The sequence below is a fragment of the Oculina patagonica genome, unplaced genomic scaffold, assembly GCF_052425735.1.
Source record: "Oculina patagonica isolate OP01 unplaced genomic scaffold, crgOcupat unplaced52, whole genome shotgun sequence".
NCBI lineage: Eukaryota > Metazoa > Cnidaria > Anthozoa > Scleractinia > Oculinidae > Oculina > Oculina patagonica.
The window spans coordinates 1-15,713 of NW_027558384.1; the positions used below are offsets into that span (position 1 = coordinate 1).

At 37.9% G+C, this 15,713-nt stretch overlaps 2 protein-coding genes across 2 annotated transcripts; both read left to right on the forward strand.

Annotated features, from left to right (window-relative positions):
- Window positions 1–4,195: 4,195 nt before the first annotated feature.
- On the forward strand, window positions 4,196–8,919 carry LOC144640859 (sentrin-specific protease 8-like). Its single transcript, XM_078499920.1, has 6 exons — window positions 4,196–4,343; window positions 5,381–5,469; window positions 5,910–6,018; window positions 6,439–6,554; window positions 7,325–7,375; window positions 8,647–8,919. The coding sequence occupies exons 1-6, from the start codon at window positions 4,204–4,206 to the stop codon at window positions 8,811–8,813; spliced, it is 672 nt and encodes a 223-aa protein (XP_078356046.1). The 5' UTR covers window positions 4,196–4,203; the 3' UTR covers window positions 8,814–8,919.
- A 1,546-nt stretch (window positions 8,920–10,465) lies between these two features.
- Window positions 10,466–15,331, forward strand: LOC144640860 (ras-related protein Rab-7L1-like). Its single transcript, XM_078499921.1, has 6 exons — window positions 10,466–10,636; window positions 11,140–11,195; window positions 13,005–13,020; window positions 13,370–13,551; window positions 14,366–14,487; window positions 15,015–15,331. The coding sequence occupies exons 1-6, from the start codon at window positions 10,519–10,521 to the stop codon at window positions 15,169–15,171; spliced, it is 651 nt and encodes a 216-aa protein (XP_078356047.1). The 5' UTR covers window positions 10,466–10,518; the 3' UTR covers window positions 15,172–15,331.
- Window positions 15,332–15,713: the final 382 nt, after the last annotated feature.

A 15,713-nucleotide genomic window follows, 5' to 3' on the forward strand; every position in this document is an offset into this window, starting at 1 on the left:
GTAAGTGAGCGAGTACACCTCTTTTGATGTTCAGCCACCCATACTCCACAATGCTTGTCAGCATCAAACTCTCGTTCTAAAATCAAAACAAAGTACAACAATGAACTGAAGAGATATAAAAGTCACATAACACTCTGACTTACCAGCTAACATGTTACGAATCTACAGGGGACAAATGGATAACTAGTGCATTGAAGGCCTGATCAAGTGGTCCAAATTCAAGAACTGGCCAAGGTCACTGTGTTGGCTCTGCTCTTGGGCGAGAAATTTTACTTTCACTGTGCTACTTTCCAGTCAGGAATATAAATGGGTACTGACAAACCTGGCCATATGGAAAGTTTAGTGATGTAATCAAATTCCACTACTGATCAATGCAAATTTCTCCCAAACTTGTCCGTCCCCAGAGCCCATTCCTATTTGGTCTTTGGCCAAGTCTGATTTAACAGCCTATGATTCATAACTTCCAGTCATTGTGCGCAGACTCTGAGTTTATTCCACTCAAAGCTCATTAGCTGACAATCATAATGAGCTTTCTACACATGCTCAAAAAATCAGACTTGGCCAGTGTCCCTGTTCTGATGAAAAGAAAAGTCGGCACAAGGGATGAGATTGAATTTCTCCTTGATACTTCATCAAATTCTCCTAACTTCTATTCTTGGTTTTCATGTTACGTCATAAAATTCTGAAATCAAACTTCACTAGGCCTGCTAAATTTTCGTTGTCATTAGGCGAAAGATAAACTAAAAATATATATTTTTGCAAATTTCCAGATCGATAGTGTCATTCGTTTTTAAAACAGAGCATTTTGAATATTTGAGTTTTCCGTCGTATGTGACATCAAGCTGAGTGCCGTGACAAAGCTGTTTTGTTTGAAAAATGGCCTTTCCTTTCCATTTTGAGCAAATTGAACATTTCAGATATAATAAGTGGTGTTTATGTGAAAGTGTACTAGCTCTTAAGCCAAGGATAGCCGCTGTTGTAAACAGAACTGAGTTCCAGATGGTTTCTCTGACATCACGGCGGCCATATTTGTGTCCCTCGGAAGGACACAGTTATGAAATCTCCATACTAAGCTTTATAAATTTGCGTGGAAAGGTTCGGAAAATAACTCGCGAACGGTACATCGCACAGACCCGAAACTTGGAGAAATTGTTTATCTATTTATCATCTATAATATTTGAAATTCATAGCTTCTGTAGTTGAATGGTTTCGAATTTATTTTTTGATTGCGTGACAGTGAAAACCAGCAATTACAGGAACTTAGAGAATCTGCATGTTTGACTCACCTCTTGTAGGAATCTGTTTCCTGGGAGACTTCTTATTACTGGAGACTTTTTCACTTGGACTTTTCTTTACCACGGCATTGTTAACAGGTTCTGTTTTAACCACAGTAGCAGAGTGGCTGTGATTAAGACATGGAACCGTTAAAGGCATTTCTTCTATTTTAACTGTAACATCCATCAGTTCAATCTTTTGGTTTGTGATTACAGAGTCGTGAAGTTTTCCTTTCCTTGAACCTGACTGAAGAAGCTTTTCGACCACTGCACTTGAGGATGTCACCATTTCAGGGGGAGAGGGGGTGGGTACTGGTATAACTTTCTGATGATGTAGTTCTGTAGGGAGAGATAAAAAACAGAAATCTTAAAAGTGTTCTTGGAAACCAGTGATTTCTAATAATGATTCATTGTTGCCCACATATGATGTCTTCATGTTTAAGAAGTTAAGTAAATAAAATATTTTAAGGATTTCTATTGAGTTTTAGTAGACACTCTGAGTATATTCTTTTGGGTAACTGCATATTTGATTGGATCTACAATTCACTGATAGAACATGATTGTGCACACATTGCTTTTGAAAAGGAAAATGAAGGTTTTGGACTGCTATTCTTTACCAGTCAGATGGCAAACTTGAGGGTTTCTTGTAGCTGATAGCTGGCTAGGGGCAAAGCCCCAAGTCAACTTTCAAGAGTCAATAGTAATCAAAAGCAAGTTGTCTAATATTTTTAGCATAACCCAGAGAATGATTTATTGAAAACAATGTGCAGTGGAAGTGTTTTTTTTATTGGTTTGATTGGTGATTTCATCATTTTTACTAGTGTGTGTGCTCCCAGGTAGTATTTTAAAAATTGAAGTTCCACACTTTTGTAGCAATCAGACTACGAGTTTGCCTTACAATCAAGTCGCTGGGTTATGCAAGTAAACAATATTATTAGACTACTTGCTCTCTTTTACTTTGAGTGATGTTCAACTTTGGCTTCTCCTTTGTTGACTATTTGCTCATAAAAAAACCCTCAGGCTCCTTGCTTAATTGTTAACTAAACAGTATTAAACAATATTACCATGATGTTTAAAAGAATAGTATGTAAATACTCTCCAGTCACGGTACACAAAAATATTAACAAGGAATTGGGAGAACTATGTAGAAAAAGTCAAAAAGAGCTTGTTTCAATACAAAATTTCCAGTTCTCCCAACCACCCTTTCGTGAAAACAAAAACAGAAACATTAAAAATGCTTTCTATTTCTAGAAATGGCAAATGACACATTAACATATAGTATAGTTTACATGGTTATTTTAAACGTATTTAATAACAAAGCTTAAGGCTAAAAATAATGAAAAAATTTTTTGTCCAGATAGTGTAACAATATCGATCCCTGTTAAATTGGTCACACTCAATATGACCAGGAAAAACTACAATTTTTTAAAGATGAAAGCTTATATTGATCCAATTTCAAGGACAACAGTAAACATGTTATTACACAAGTGGGCAAAATACTGTTTGAGAAACATAATTAAGTTTCAATTTAAAGGCATCATTTACCAAAATATTGAATCAAAACAGCACCACTAACATTGGTTTTATGATTGAAACTGACAGGATGTTGTGACATTTGAGGAGTCTTTGTCACTTAAAATGCGAAAAAGGTGTAAAATTATGAAGAACTAACCGCAATGCCGTAAAAATGCCGATGCTTTGACCACTCGACTGCACTCTTTGCAAACGATGAGGACGATTTCTTCTTGCTCTGGGCAAATCCCGAATAGGGTCATATCTACGATCAAAAGCATAAAGCATATAAAAGTTAATCATGAACCGCTTACATTATTAATAAACGCGTAAGCCACTCCAAAAAATTAAAGCACGTTTGCTTTTGAGCTGTTTGTTTGGAGCTATCCTAGATTTTCTAATTCTCTGCTTAAACAGTTTCAGATGAACAGCTAACTCTATTAATGAGAGAGCTTTTTTGAGGGGGGTGCACACATGCAGTTCACACGACATGTCCCATGCTAATTACATTCAACCTGCGAGTAACAGTTCGCTGTACTAATTTTTGCCGAGGGCGGAACAAACTATCAGGCATTTTGTGCAACAATATCTGATTTTTATGAGTAAATATAGCCTTTAAAAGTCACGCTACCTACCTTCTCTGTGCAATCGCGTGGCTTCTGGAGACCCCAAACCATTGTTTTCGTCCACTTCCATTGCTATCGTGGAAAAAATAATACACGGTAAATCCCCTGAAAAAAGTTTTCCTGACGTTTATTCAATCAACTATGGACACAGATCGGTGGTGTAATAACTGTACATACCTTCTGGTTCCCCTAAAGGCGAATTTTCTTCGAAGGAACTCCATGAGCTCCCAGAAAGTAAAGAATGACAGTGAATTTTCGCCATTACAACTTCATTCCCGCTCCGATGTTGCTTTCTACCAATTCCGTGACGTCACTGTCGGAATGAAACGTAAGGTCTCGGAAAATGCCGACGATTTCCGACCTGGAAATGTCAAGAACATAAGACGTGATTAATCCAAATTTGACGACTTTCTGACAAGTTACCAGTAGAATGAAAATCAAACTGAACTAAATAACATATTCAAGGTTATGAGAATTAAAATCTACTGCAATCTACGATGAGAACTTTTCTCCAGATCTGTAACAAAACAAGAAAAAAACACAACTATTCGAACGGGCGGCCATTTTGACTTGCCACTTACAAGGTTAATAAAAGAAAGACGGCGATTATACTATCAAGTATACCTTGAAATAAATACGATTATGCACTTACGATCAATTCATTACGCAAATTAGGCGTCGCCGTCGTGCATCATGTAAATTTGTCCTGACAAATTGATTCCGCCATTTTGTCCAAGCATCGGAAGTGTGCTGTGGGCGCTTAAAATATCAGCGGTATCTGAACTAATCACATGCTCCGCAAGGAAATTTTTGAAAAAATGGCGGACGAAGTTGTGTTGAGTTTTCACGACAGTCTTCTACGAGAATCAGATCTCAGTTTACTCGAAGAAGGTCGTTGGCTGAATGACAGACTGATAGGATTTGTGTTTGAGTAAGTATTGTTAGTTTTACGAAATCTGATCACGGCTATAAATTCCACAACATCGATGCTAAAATGATATCAACAAATCAGTCAGACACTTTTCTTTCAGAAAAAAAAATAAATAGAAAAAAAGACCCTTTCTGTAAGAGTATAAAGTAGCTACAGCCTTTTCCTTTTTTAATGCGTCCGCTGTATTTAGAGGAATGCATGTCAACATTATTGTTTGCAGGTATTAAAGGAATAAAAATTTAAATTCTTAAGAGATTATTGGGTTGCTCGGTGGTAATGGAAACACATTAGACCCAATGTAAATATGGCCGCCCTTAATATTTCCCTAGGAGAAACATTTATCAAGAGAATCAAAGGAGAAGTTCATTCCAAAATGGCACTTTTTTCTTCACAACAATGAAAAGGTTATTCCAAGATATGTTAGTCACCAAATTTTCAGCTTCCAAAGAGTATTTAACCCCTATGAAATCCTTCTCTGAAGAAGTCCAAAAATTGGGAACTGGCCACCGCCATCTTGGAGTAACTTAGCAGCCTGGCGATGTATGTGTGATGTCAAAGAGTTCAACCAGAAGTTTGGCAGGAAGTTTAATCATCACTTGACACTCCTTGTTTACTTTGTTTAAACTTGTTTTTTGAAATGCCTGCACAGAAACCTTTTTTTACAAACTAAACTCCAAGAGATGTAGTTAAAGTTGCGCTCATTGACATCACACATAAAACATGCAAAAACACGAAAACAAGGCTAGGCACTTGACCAGATAATGGGAAAAATTGGCAGCCGTTTTTTACATGAGGCCAATGTTTTGAAAACTGGGCCACAGGAAACCTAGGTTGACAGTATCACTGTATGACTACTCACTGAAAGGTAATTTTGGATTTTCTATATAAATTCTAATATTTTGCCACCAAGTAGTTGTAAACATGTATATCATGGGCCTGGTCTCACTGCAGCAGCACAAGCTTGTTGAACTAGGGGTTTCACTATAACACATGCAGGCTTCAAGAGTATTATCATAATAATTTTTATTTGATTTCAGTTACTTTACACATAATCAATTTAAACAGATATCAGATGATGTGGTTTTTATCAGTCCTGATGTCACCCAGTTTGTGAAACTTGGACAAGGTGAGATAGAAAAAAAAGACCAGTATATAATTATAATGTTGTTCTAGAAAATGTCCATACCCCTCCCACAGATTTTTTTTGGTTAAACCCGTCCCCCCCTACCAACCGTGGATAATTTCAGTTAAGTTATGTACTGTACTTTCCTTTAATGTTCGCTTTTGAAACTCCCCAGGTCATCCCTGGTTAAAATAATTCGAGGATCTTTAAAGATCTTTGTGAAGACCTTTGAGGATCTTCAGGTATAATCTGTAAAAATCGTCAAGGTTCTTGCAGGATGCAGCACAATTAAGGTGCAGAATCTTCCTGAACAATAAAGATCTTGCAGTGAACTTGTTAAGACTTTATTTACGGTAGCTTTCATGTAGAGAGTTTAGTTAAATCTAAGTAGCTCCAAAGCACTATGTACTGTTGATGAGTTAGGTTTTGCTATTTTTCTGCAGGTATTGAAATTGGTATTTTTCTTGAGCCACTGAATCTTCCAAGCCAGAAGTTGGTGTTCTTTGCAGTGAATGACAATGAGTCTAAACTTGCTGCAGGAGGAACTCACTGGTATGTATCACTTACCTGGAAACTCGCTAGGCCAGAGTGTAAGTTTCATTGTCATAGCATAAAAAAGCAGTCACTGTGATAAACTAGTGTTTCACTTATTATAATAGTTGTAAAAGCCCAAACCACATCAATATTACAATTTAGCAAATAGCAAGGAATTATGTAGAGAACAAAATAAACCAATAAAGAATCAAAGCAAAACATGGAACCAGCGCTTAGTGCAGAAAGACACTTGTCACCACTTCACAATAATTATTGGTTTTGCAGATGACTGGTCAAGGAGGTAGTGTGAGGTTTTCTTTTAACCAATCACAGATCACAGATTGTCGTGAAGGAAATCCAAAGCAATGCCTGGATTTCTTTCCAACAACACCGAGATTGTTTTTTCATTAGTAACAGGAGTTTTCTTATTATCATCAGGAGCCTACTGATGTTCAACAGACAAACAAACAGTTTTCATCATTATGACTCATCCAGTTCTTACAACTCTTCAGCTGCCAGATCTCTTGCAAAGAATGTGGAACCCTTCTTGACAGGTAAGATACATGTACCAGTGAGAAAAAAGTGGTATGATTTGTCAACCCAATTTGTTCCAAGCAAATTTACATGATTCATCAGCCCGACTTTCTTATTTTGCCTTATTTGAATTGCAAGATGAAAATCTACCTGATTTCCAAAACTGTGTCACTGCAACAGATTTTTACAAATCGGGCTGATTTTTTACCGTGCACTCATTTTCTTACCAATTCTAGGCCAAATAGGGCCGACAAATCCTACCGCGAAAAACTGGCCTTTATGGATCCTTTTTGGAGTCAAGAGGATAGCGCTAAATACTCTGGTTTCCATAGAACAAAGCGACTAGGAGTATTGCTACTCCATTTGGATAGGATGTGGGTAGGGGGATCTGGAACCTCCCTCTGAACCTGCCCATACCCTTTACTCCCTGTATCTACCATATTCCTTTATGGTTCCCAAATGTTGCCAAAATGTTCTCAATTTCTCCTGGTTCCCACCACCTTGGGAATCCTTCTTTTGCGCCCACTCCTCTCTCACCTCCTGTACCCCCCCCCCCCAACACCCTGTTCTCCTGGGGTCCCACTCCACTTGGATGGGATGCTAGTCCAGCACAGGTTACCTCCCAGCAAGATTCTGTGGAACTATTTTGCTGGTACACAGTAATATCCCTGGGTATATGAAAGCACTGTGTGGGTAAAGTATGGCAAAGGACCCAGCCATTCTTTAACATTTTTTACTTTTTTTATAAACAATAAAATGACATTATGTCTTTCTGTTTTTGTTTATACAGCAAAAGAGAATCCATCTTTTGTAGAAGACAGATGCCCTCAACAGCAAAACAGTAATGTTTTTTTTTTAATGTTACAAACTCATACAGACCATAATACTCTGTGCACATAATTAAGTGTTGCAAATTCTCTAGCCAATTCTCCAATTTCATTTTGGCTTTCAAAAAATGAAGAACTTGCCCTTCAAATAGCTGAGAACCCTAGGGGGGGGGGAGGGTACTCTGGCTTGTGTATGAAGGGGATGATCGAAGGATTTTTTTCGGTTTGAAATTTTCGATTCCGGGATTTTTTTGGGTTGGAAAATTTGGCAAGTATTTTTTTGGGTGACTTGATTTAGATACTAGGGGATTTTTTTGGGTATGTGTTATGTCAAATGTTGCCCCTCCTGGCAATTTTGGGGTAATTTGACAAGGAATTTTTTTGGGGGGTTATTTTTGGTCCAGGGATTTTTTTGGGTAATGTCGGAAGACTTAGGGATTTTTTTGGGTCCTGAGTTTTGCCTCCATTCGATCATCCCCGTCATTTACAAGCCGGAGTACCCCCTGGGCTGAGAAGAACCATAGTTTATCACCCCCATCCCTGTTATACACACCTCCACTAAGGGGAGTGTGCAGGAGCCATGCAAACCCAAAATCCCAAATCCCAATAAAAAAGCTAACACAAGCTACAGTGTACCTAAACTAATTGTTGGCTTACATGAGTGCTATCAGGCTAAACAGTGTGCTATTTAGGGTAACCAATGTGTTATTTAGGCTAACCAGAGTGGCTCACATGACTCGCTGGCTTTCCTTTTGTCAAGCTCCACTCAGGGGATACCTCCTTTAATAGGGCACTGAGTTGAAGTCTCAGCCATACATAAAGAAGTTACTATTTTTTGTAATGTCTAGTGGGAGAGCATTCCACATAAGAGCATACTTTGAAGAGAGTTTGACTTTGTCACGAAAACGTCAGTTTTTTCAGTTAACTAATGTACTGAATATAGAGTATTTGCAATCACTCCCATTTTCTCAGAAGATTGTGGATCAAGCACAAGTAAAATATGTAAAGCAGTCATCCAGATGAAGTCCCAGTGGCAGATCTAGGGCAGGGACCTGGGCCCCACCTTAGTTTTAGGCAAATAGAGGCCTGTAGGGCCAAGAAAAATTATTTTTCAATTAATTTTTGAGAGCGGGCCCCCTCTCTTTGCAGGGGCTGGATGATGGGGCCCCCACTTATCTGAAGGTCTGGATCTGCCACCGGGTCCTAACCAAACCTAACCTAACCTTTTGAGAAAATAGAAAAGCTTCGAATAATTGATTTAATAAGTTGGTTTCAAATTCAACAGGTTACGACTGTGGCATCTATGTCATTTGCATCTCTGAGGAACTTTGCAAAAACTTTCTTGGTAAGGTAGAAACATCTCTGAGTGACGCGCTAACAGTGGAAGACGTCACAAGAAAGAGGAAGGCATTGAAGGAACTTATCCTTGATCTTGGACAAAAGAAGACTTGATAAGTGAAAGCTTTGACAATGACAAGCAGAAAAACAGGAACATTTCAGATCTCCAAGATCATCGATTTGTCCGAACTCCATCTCTTGAATGAATAGAATAGAAGTGCAATGGATTTCTCAGTCAATCCTTGCATGAGAGGGCTGATGCAGGATGAGCGAAGCCTGAAAAAAGATCAAAGCCAACACTTGTTCATGTTGGGCTAGAAAAATTGCACATACCAGGAACCATATTATGGTTGGGTGACCACATTGGACACATCTATAACCATTAGAGAACTGCAATAAAAAGGGATAAAAAAATCTTAAAGATTTTACATTTTACTCTCTTAAAGTTGGATAGTTAGTACACGTCTTGAGATTAAAAAAAAATAATTCGCCAAACTTGTGTTTGTTTGTTATGTGATTGTATTAAGATACAAAGGGTTGATTTATCTACGTTTTTAGGGGTTATTCAAGTGAAAGTTTAAGAAAGTCGCAGCAGTATTCCAAGTCTAGCTATACCATTTTCTATTAAAGGTATATAAAAGGGTATATAAAAGGGTTATCTTTTCTGTCAATAATGGTATATGAAAAGGTGCCCCCCTTATAACCTTGGCTTCTGATCCCCTCCCCACCCCCTTTCACCCCTGCCTTAGGATTTGTTATGTCCTTTCTTGATATTTTTTGGACAAGTTTGCCCAAAGAACAATAAATGCTTTCTACTAGGTTAAAAGAGGATCCTGAAAAAGGGAGGGGGGGGGGGGAAATATCCAATTTTTCAGCTCACATTTTGCCCAAATTTCATTTCCCAGCCTATTGTTTTCCCAAATTTTCCCAAATCCCAGTTCCAGCTGGCTCCATTGTTTTTGTCATGTTTTTGCTTGTGATTCCCAGTCCCACTGACCCAAATTCCATTTTCCCAGTGAAAATTTGCCCAAATCCCAGTTCAAAAAATAATGTTTAATCTGGTTCTGATTGTTTGCATCTAAGGACTTCATTCGATCCTTTAGGTCTACATGAGCTTACTCGTACATGTACTCCAATTTAATATACCGGGAATATATAGGCGGGTTGTCCTAAAACCCGGAATGCCGGAAACCCGGAAAACCAGAATGCCGGAAATCCGGATAAGAAAGCCCGGAATCCTAAAACCCGGAATGATCTTTTTTGTGTACGCCATTTTCAGGAAAAATACGTGGAAATATGTTATATCATTTATTGGGAAATTGGAAGTTTGTTACGAGTTTCCAATTACGTTGCGAGTTAAGGAAAAAACGCCTGATCGCAGGTTAAGGCCATATAGGCTGTGAGCAAGTGATGAAATTACCAAAACGTTCTACCAATTTATTTTGATAATAAAAACGTACTTAATTTTCACATGTTCATGCTCAGCCTTTCACTATTTTTTGCCGTTATCAAAAATCATGAAAGCGGTGGTGTTCGTTGACAGCGGCGTATCAGACACGATCACAACGCATTATCATTGGAAGAAACAACAACACATATGATTGGTCGAAAGGTGTTAGCCCGGTTTGCAATCTTGGACCATTCTACAACGCTGCATGAGCCCGTCAAAAGGGGCTCTGGGAACTAGCACGACTACTGTCCCGATCGACTTCCGTTTATTTCACTTCCGGTATATCAACTGAAAGTCACGTGAAGACTGCAGAAAATGGCGGAGAGCGTCTCCTTCCTCGAGTAGCCGGACGACAAAACAGACTTTAAAATGTCAGAATTACTCTTTAAGGTGATTATTATAGGTGATGCTACTGTTGGAAAGACTAGCTTTGTTCAACGTTATGTGCACAGTCACCCGAGGCGAGAATACAAACCGACTGTGGGAGGTAGGGATGTGTTTACATTTTTTCACCATTATTCAACCTGCGAGTCTGTGTCTGAAGTTACGACTAAAGCGTTACAGACTGCAGCTCTGAAATAAGGACTGTATTACGGTTGCAATGATCTTTATGGCTTTGTTCTACGCGAGCTCATGGCTGAAAATCAATAGCACCTTACTAATAACCAAAATATGCAGGCCAAATTTCATGAATTGCTGGCAACCATGAGTCAACCTCATAAAACCAGAGAACCCAGATGAGTATTTCATAAGACCTAAGCTGGAACATAAAAAAATAATAAGCTTTAGAACCAATAAAGTAGCAGGGGAAGTTTTACAGGTAACTTCTGCTTCTTCATGATCTTGTTTACTTCTTGAAAGACCAAAAAAAAATGATTGACTCAATATTTTCATTTTGTAAAAAGATTATTTTAGAATTGAAAGTTATGCAATTGTCTTTTTTTATCTCAAATTCCTGAACTGATTATTATTTTTTTGTTTTATAAACAGTGGATTTTGCTTTAAAAGTCATTAAAATGTCCGACGATGTTACAGTAAGGCTTCAGGTGGGTAGATCAACATGAATTTCATTCAACATAATGGTAGAAAAGAATTCTGGTACTGTTAGAAACAAAATCTGATCTACCTTTTCAACCCCTGGGAGCTTTATTATACACAGACCTTTAGAATGTTAGTTTGAAATAAGTGCAGGAACCTCCCGGGGCAGGGGGGTACTCTATATATTTCTGGGTGGGGGTGTACCGCTGGGACTCTGAAACCCTTACCCTATACTAGACCCTCTGCAGCTGATTTCGCAACCCTTCACTAGACTAAACACCGAAAATCGCTACCCTATCCCAGGCTTGCCGTTTTCAGAACTGTATCACTATTAGTGTTTATAATCATACCATCTGTCAACAACGTTGCCGCGATGATTTTATTTACGTCTAAGAAGGCCTCTTCCTCTTCCCAGTTTCTATTCCTATTCTGGACTTAATTCCTCATACTACTGATCAGTTTTCTGGCAAATGATACCCTATTCTAGACCAAAACTCACTTATTTCTATACCCTATCCCAGACTAAACTGCTTGAAAACCATACCCTTCACAGCGGCACATACCTATATAGCTCATATATGGGAGTGCCCCCCCCCGGGAGGAACCTACGGAGTAACTGCAGAATACCTTGCCACTTCGAAGCATTACCTCAGAACTCGGAAACAGTGCCTTTGTGGCTACCCAGCTTACGGGGCTATGTGGCTACGTTGCTATGCAGCTTGTGGATTAAAGAACGAAGTGTATTCATGGGTTAAGCGTGCATAGCCACTGTTTTAGAGGTATAGCTTCTGAGTGGCAGGGTATTGGAGGCATGCTCAATGACCAAATGGTTAGTGCACTGGACTTGAGGTGAAGTAGTCCAGGTTCAAGCCCTTAATTGTCCAGGGGCATTGTGTTGTGTTGTGTTTCTCCAAGTAAAAGTTGCATGCAGGAGAATACTGAAATTTAGGTACAGGTAACCTGACAAAGTGTTAGAGGGTTACCTGCGATACATCGACCAGGCATCGACCAGGGGGAGTAGCAATGCTCCTAAGTCACTTCATGCTACAGAAATCAAAGTAATGCACTAGCTCTTAACGAACCACTTAGCTTCTCTAATACACTGGAATGGAACAGACTTTAATTAAATCCCTTTTTATGTGACAGTTCAACTGTATATAGTCATTGGAGTATGGTGAGGGTAAAGGTTAAAGCCTTTTTAAAAGTCAAGTGGCCCATACTTGATGGAGGTTATCCTTGTTTCTGTAGCATTAAGCAGCTAGTAGTATTTCTACTACCCCTGAATGGGATGCTAGTCCATTGCAGGGTAACGTACCGCCAGCATTATTTCACTGGTACACAATTATACACCTGGGCCAAGAGAGACACAATAATAGTAAAGTTTTTTGGCGAAGAACACAACACAATGACCCTGGCCAGCGTTTGAACCATTGGGCCTCCATGCCTTCCATAGAGTCATTGAAGTGTATGTAAATGAAAAAAAAAAAATAATTAAAAAAATCATTTCATAACTGATTGGAAAGGTACCCTCTACAAATTGTGGACATCTAATTTAAATTTTCTACAAATAAGTTATTTATTAACTAGAATGTATCACTCCTGGATAATGACAGCAGTTGGCTACTGTCTGCAGTTTGAGCTGGGATGGTTCAGTTTATCCCATTACCGGTAGCTTTAAGTTGATAGTATCTGAGTCCAAATAAGTACAGCCTTGATTTTTGTACGTTTGATTCATTTACTGACTGACAACTGATTTTAATTTCATTTTTTATTTTTTTATTTTGTTGCACTAACCATGATTCCATAAATGATGACAGTTATGGGATATTGCCGGTAGGTTGAATATTTTTTCTACTTGTTTGATCAGTCTGCTGAATAACATTTTAAGCACATAATTTAATGGTCAAAAACATTGCAGATAATTTTTTTTTAATAATTATGATGATAACATGTTTTAAAACTCATTAAAACAAAATTACATGTAGAAAGACTCTTGAATGGGAAAGCCTTAGGTTTTCCCTGTACTCTTTCTGGCCAGTTGAAAAAAACCAACTTGTGCAACGTAACAAGTTTGGAACCAAGTTTCCTGCAAGTCATACCAACCAATTGAAAGGACTAGACAACCCCCCACCCCTCCACCACCCTGTTTGTTTTTAATAAATTTTAGTATACTTTATTCCAGGTCAGGAGAGATTCACGTCAATGACAAGGGTTTACTATAAAGGAGCTGCAGCCTGTGTTATTATGTTCGATCTCTCCAGTCAGCAGACATTTAATAGCACAATTAAATGGAAAAGAGACCTGGATAGGAAATGTACACTACCTAATGGAAAGACAATCCCATGCATTTTAGTAGGAAATAAGGTACTATTGTAAGTTATTTGAATATTAAAAACTTTTCTTTGCAGTAATTAAAAATAGTTTAATAATATTTTGTTCCAACCCTGGTGAATGACATTGGAAGATCTTCAAAGATTTGTTAAGAATCCTTCCTAAATGATTTGATGAAGATTTTTCTGGGATTTTAGAATAAATATTTTGCAGGGAGTTGCAAGATCTTGAGGATTGTTGTATTGTAAGGACCTCGAAAACCATTACTTGTAAAATCACTGTGCAGGACTTGTAAGATTCTGAAAAAGTTTGATAACTTTAGATGAAGATCCTAAAGGATTCTCAAGAATTTCCTAAAGATCTGCAACACTCAGTCCAAAATCCAATGCAGTAACCAAAAGGGCACTTTGCCTCCTGCTACTAACCTGTGCAGGGGTGCAGATTAAAACCAAAAGCTGGGTAAAATTCCTGGCGGCTGCATGAATAGACCTCTTTAGCTTTGTTTGTTTGTTGTCCCATTTCAGACCAAGTGATGTTACCTTTGAGAATTCTCTCTTTCAAATTCAAACACATTCATGTTGAAAAGAACGAATAATTACCAAATAGACAAATGAACAATTCTCTGGAACCCATCACATGATCTGAAATGGGCAATTTACGTAGTCTATGTAGCTTAAGACGAGCCATGGAGGAGGAAAATGCGAAAATTAAGTAAATTTTGTTCAAAGCCTTTTCTCCTTGATTACTACCCACCTAAGCACAAAAATTCAACTTGTCTTAACTCTAAGCTACATCCCTGCAGTGTCAGGCTTCTTGTCAATCAATCATATATTTTTTTCATCATCAGAGTGACTTAACAACAAGGCCTGTTGAGAAGGAGGCAATTGATAAAATGTGCCGAGAGAATGCATTCCTAGGCTGGACAGAAATGTCTGTAAAGGAAGATATCAATGTCACAGAAACGATGGAGTAAGAAATTAAATTCATTTACATGACATGTTAAAGCTTAGAACTGTTCTTTCTTGTATAAAAGTAAAAGTGATGTAATGTCTCCTTCTTAAGTTACAAGTTTATTGTAAATATACACAATGTAAAATCAATCATATTCATACGTTTGACAATTGTTAAGTACCAGTATTATAAAAATGTAGCAGCATCAATTTCTTTTATTCTACAAATTTACCTTTTTATTAAGTTTCCTAGTAAACTGTAGCCTGCATTGTAAACATTTTTGTTGGGCATATGTTTTTAGCCGTCATCTTGGATTTCACAAGAAAAAACAGAGGGAAGGGGGATTCTGTTTCCAGCAAATGCAGAAAGAAACAACATTCATTGGCAACAAATATTGATAGTTAAATTTGTTTGTTGCTTGTACAAGAATTTGTGTTTATACATTAGAGCGGTTTTCAATTGAGTGTCGAAAGTGATTCGGTAATTGCTTTGGTTTTGGTTTTACGACACTCAATTGAAAACCGCTCTATCTTTGTTTTCTTTAGCTACTTACTAACAGAACTGATGGACAATCACAAAAAGGATGAAGAAAAAGATGTACAGAACAACACAGGAGCCGATCAAGGAGGTTTTATTGAACTTAGCAGCCATAAAACAACAAAAGAAAATACCAACAAATCATCCTGCTGTTCCAGCTCATAGGAAGATGGAAAACCTCAGTCGCTTTTGTTTTATCAACATACAAATTCTTCTCTTTGATCTCCATACATTTCTTATAATACTAGTTGGGAGAATTTGATGATGTATTGACACTTACAGCCCTGATGTCAACATACAAATTGTTTTTACTGGTCTTCTTACATTTCTTGGGAGAATTTGATGATGTATTAACTCTTAAAGCCCTGATGTCAACATACAAATTCTCCTTACTGGTCTCCATAAATTTCTTATGGTACTAGTTGGGAGAATTTGATGATGTAGTAAACCCTTTAAGCTCTGATGTCAACATACAAATTCTCCTTACTAGTCTTTATACATTTCTTACAGTACTAGTTGGGAGAATTTGATGATGTATTAACCCTTTAAAGCCCTGATGTCAACATACAAATTCTCCTTTCTGGTCTCCGTACATTTCTTATAGTACTTGTTGGGAGAATTTGATGATGTATTAACCCTTTAAGCCCTGATGTCAACATACAAATTCTCATTACTGATCTTCAAACATTTCTTGTAGGACTAGTTAA

Excerpts from the sequence above, each read along its gene's own strand:
- LOC144640860 (XM_078499921.1), top strand. The coding sequence starts at position 10,519 with ATGTCAGAATTACTCTTTAAGGTGATTATTATAGGTGATGCTACTGTT. Across the intron at positions 13,552-14,365 it reads GCATTTTAGTAGGAAATAAG|AGTGACTTAACAACAAGGCC; the intron begins GTACTATTGTAA and ends TTTCATCATCAG. Across the intron at positions 14,488-15,014 it reads AATGTCACAGAAACGATGGA|CTACTTACTAACAGAACTGA; the intron begins GTAAGAAATTAA and ends TGTTTTCTTTAG.
- LOC144640859 (XM_078499920.1), top strand. The coding sequence starts at position 4,204 with ATGCTCCGCAAGGAAATTTTTGAAAAAATGGCGGACGAAGTTGTGTTG. Across the intron at positions 4,344-5,380 it reads CTGATAGGATTTGTGTTTGA|TTACTTTACACATAATCAAT; the intron begins GTAAGTATTGTT and ends ATTTGATTTCAG. Across the intron at positions 6,019-6,438 it reads GCTGCAGGAGGAACTCACTG|GAGCCTACTGATGTTCAACA; the intron begins GTATGTATCACT and ends TATTATCATCAG.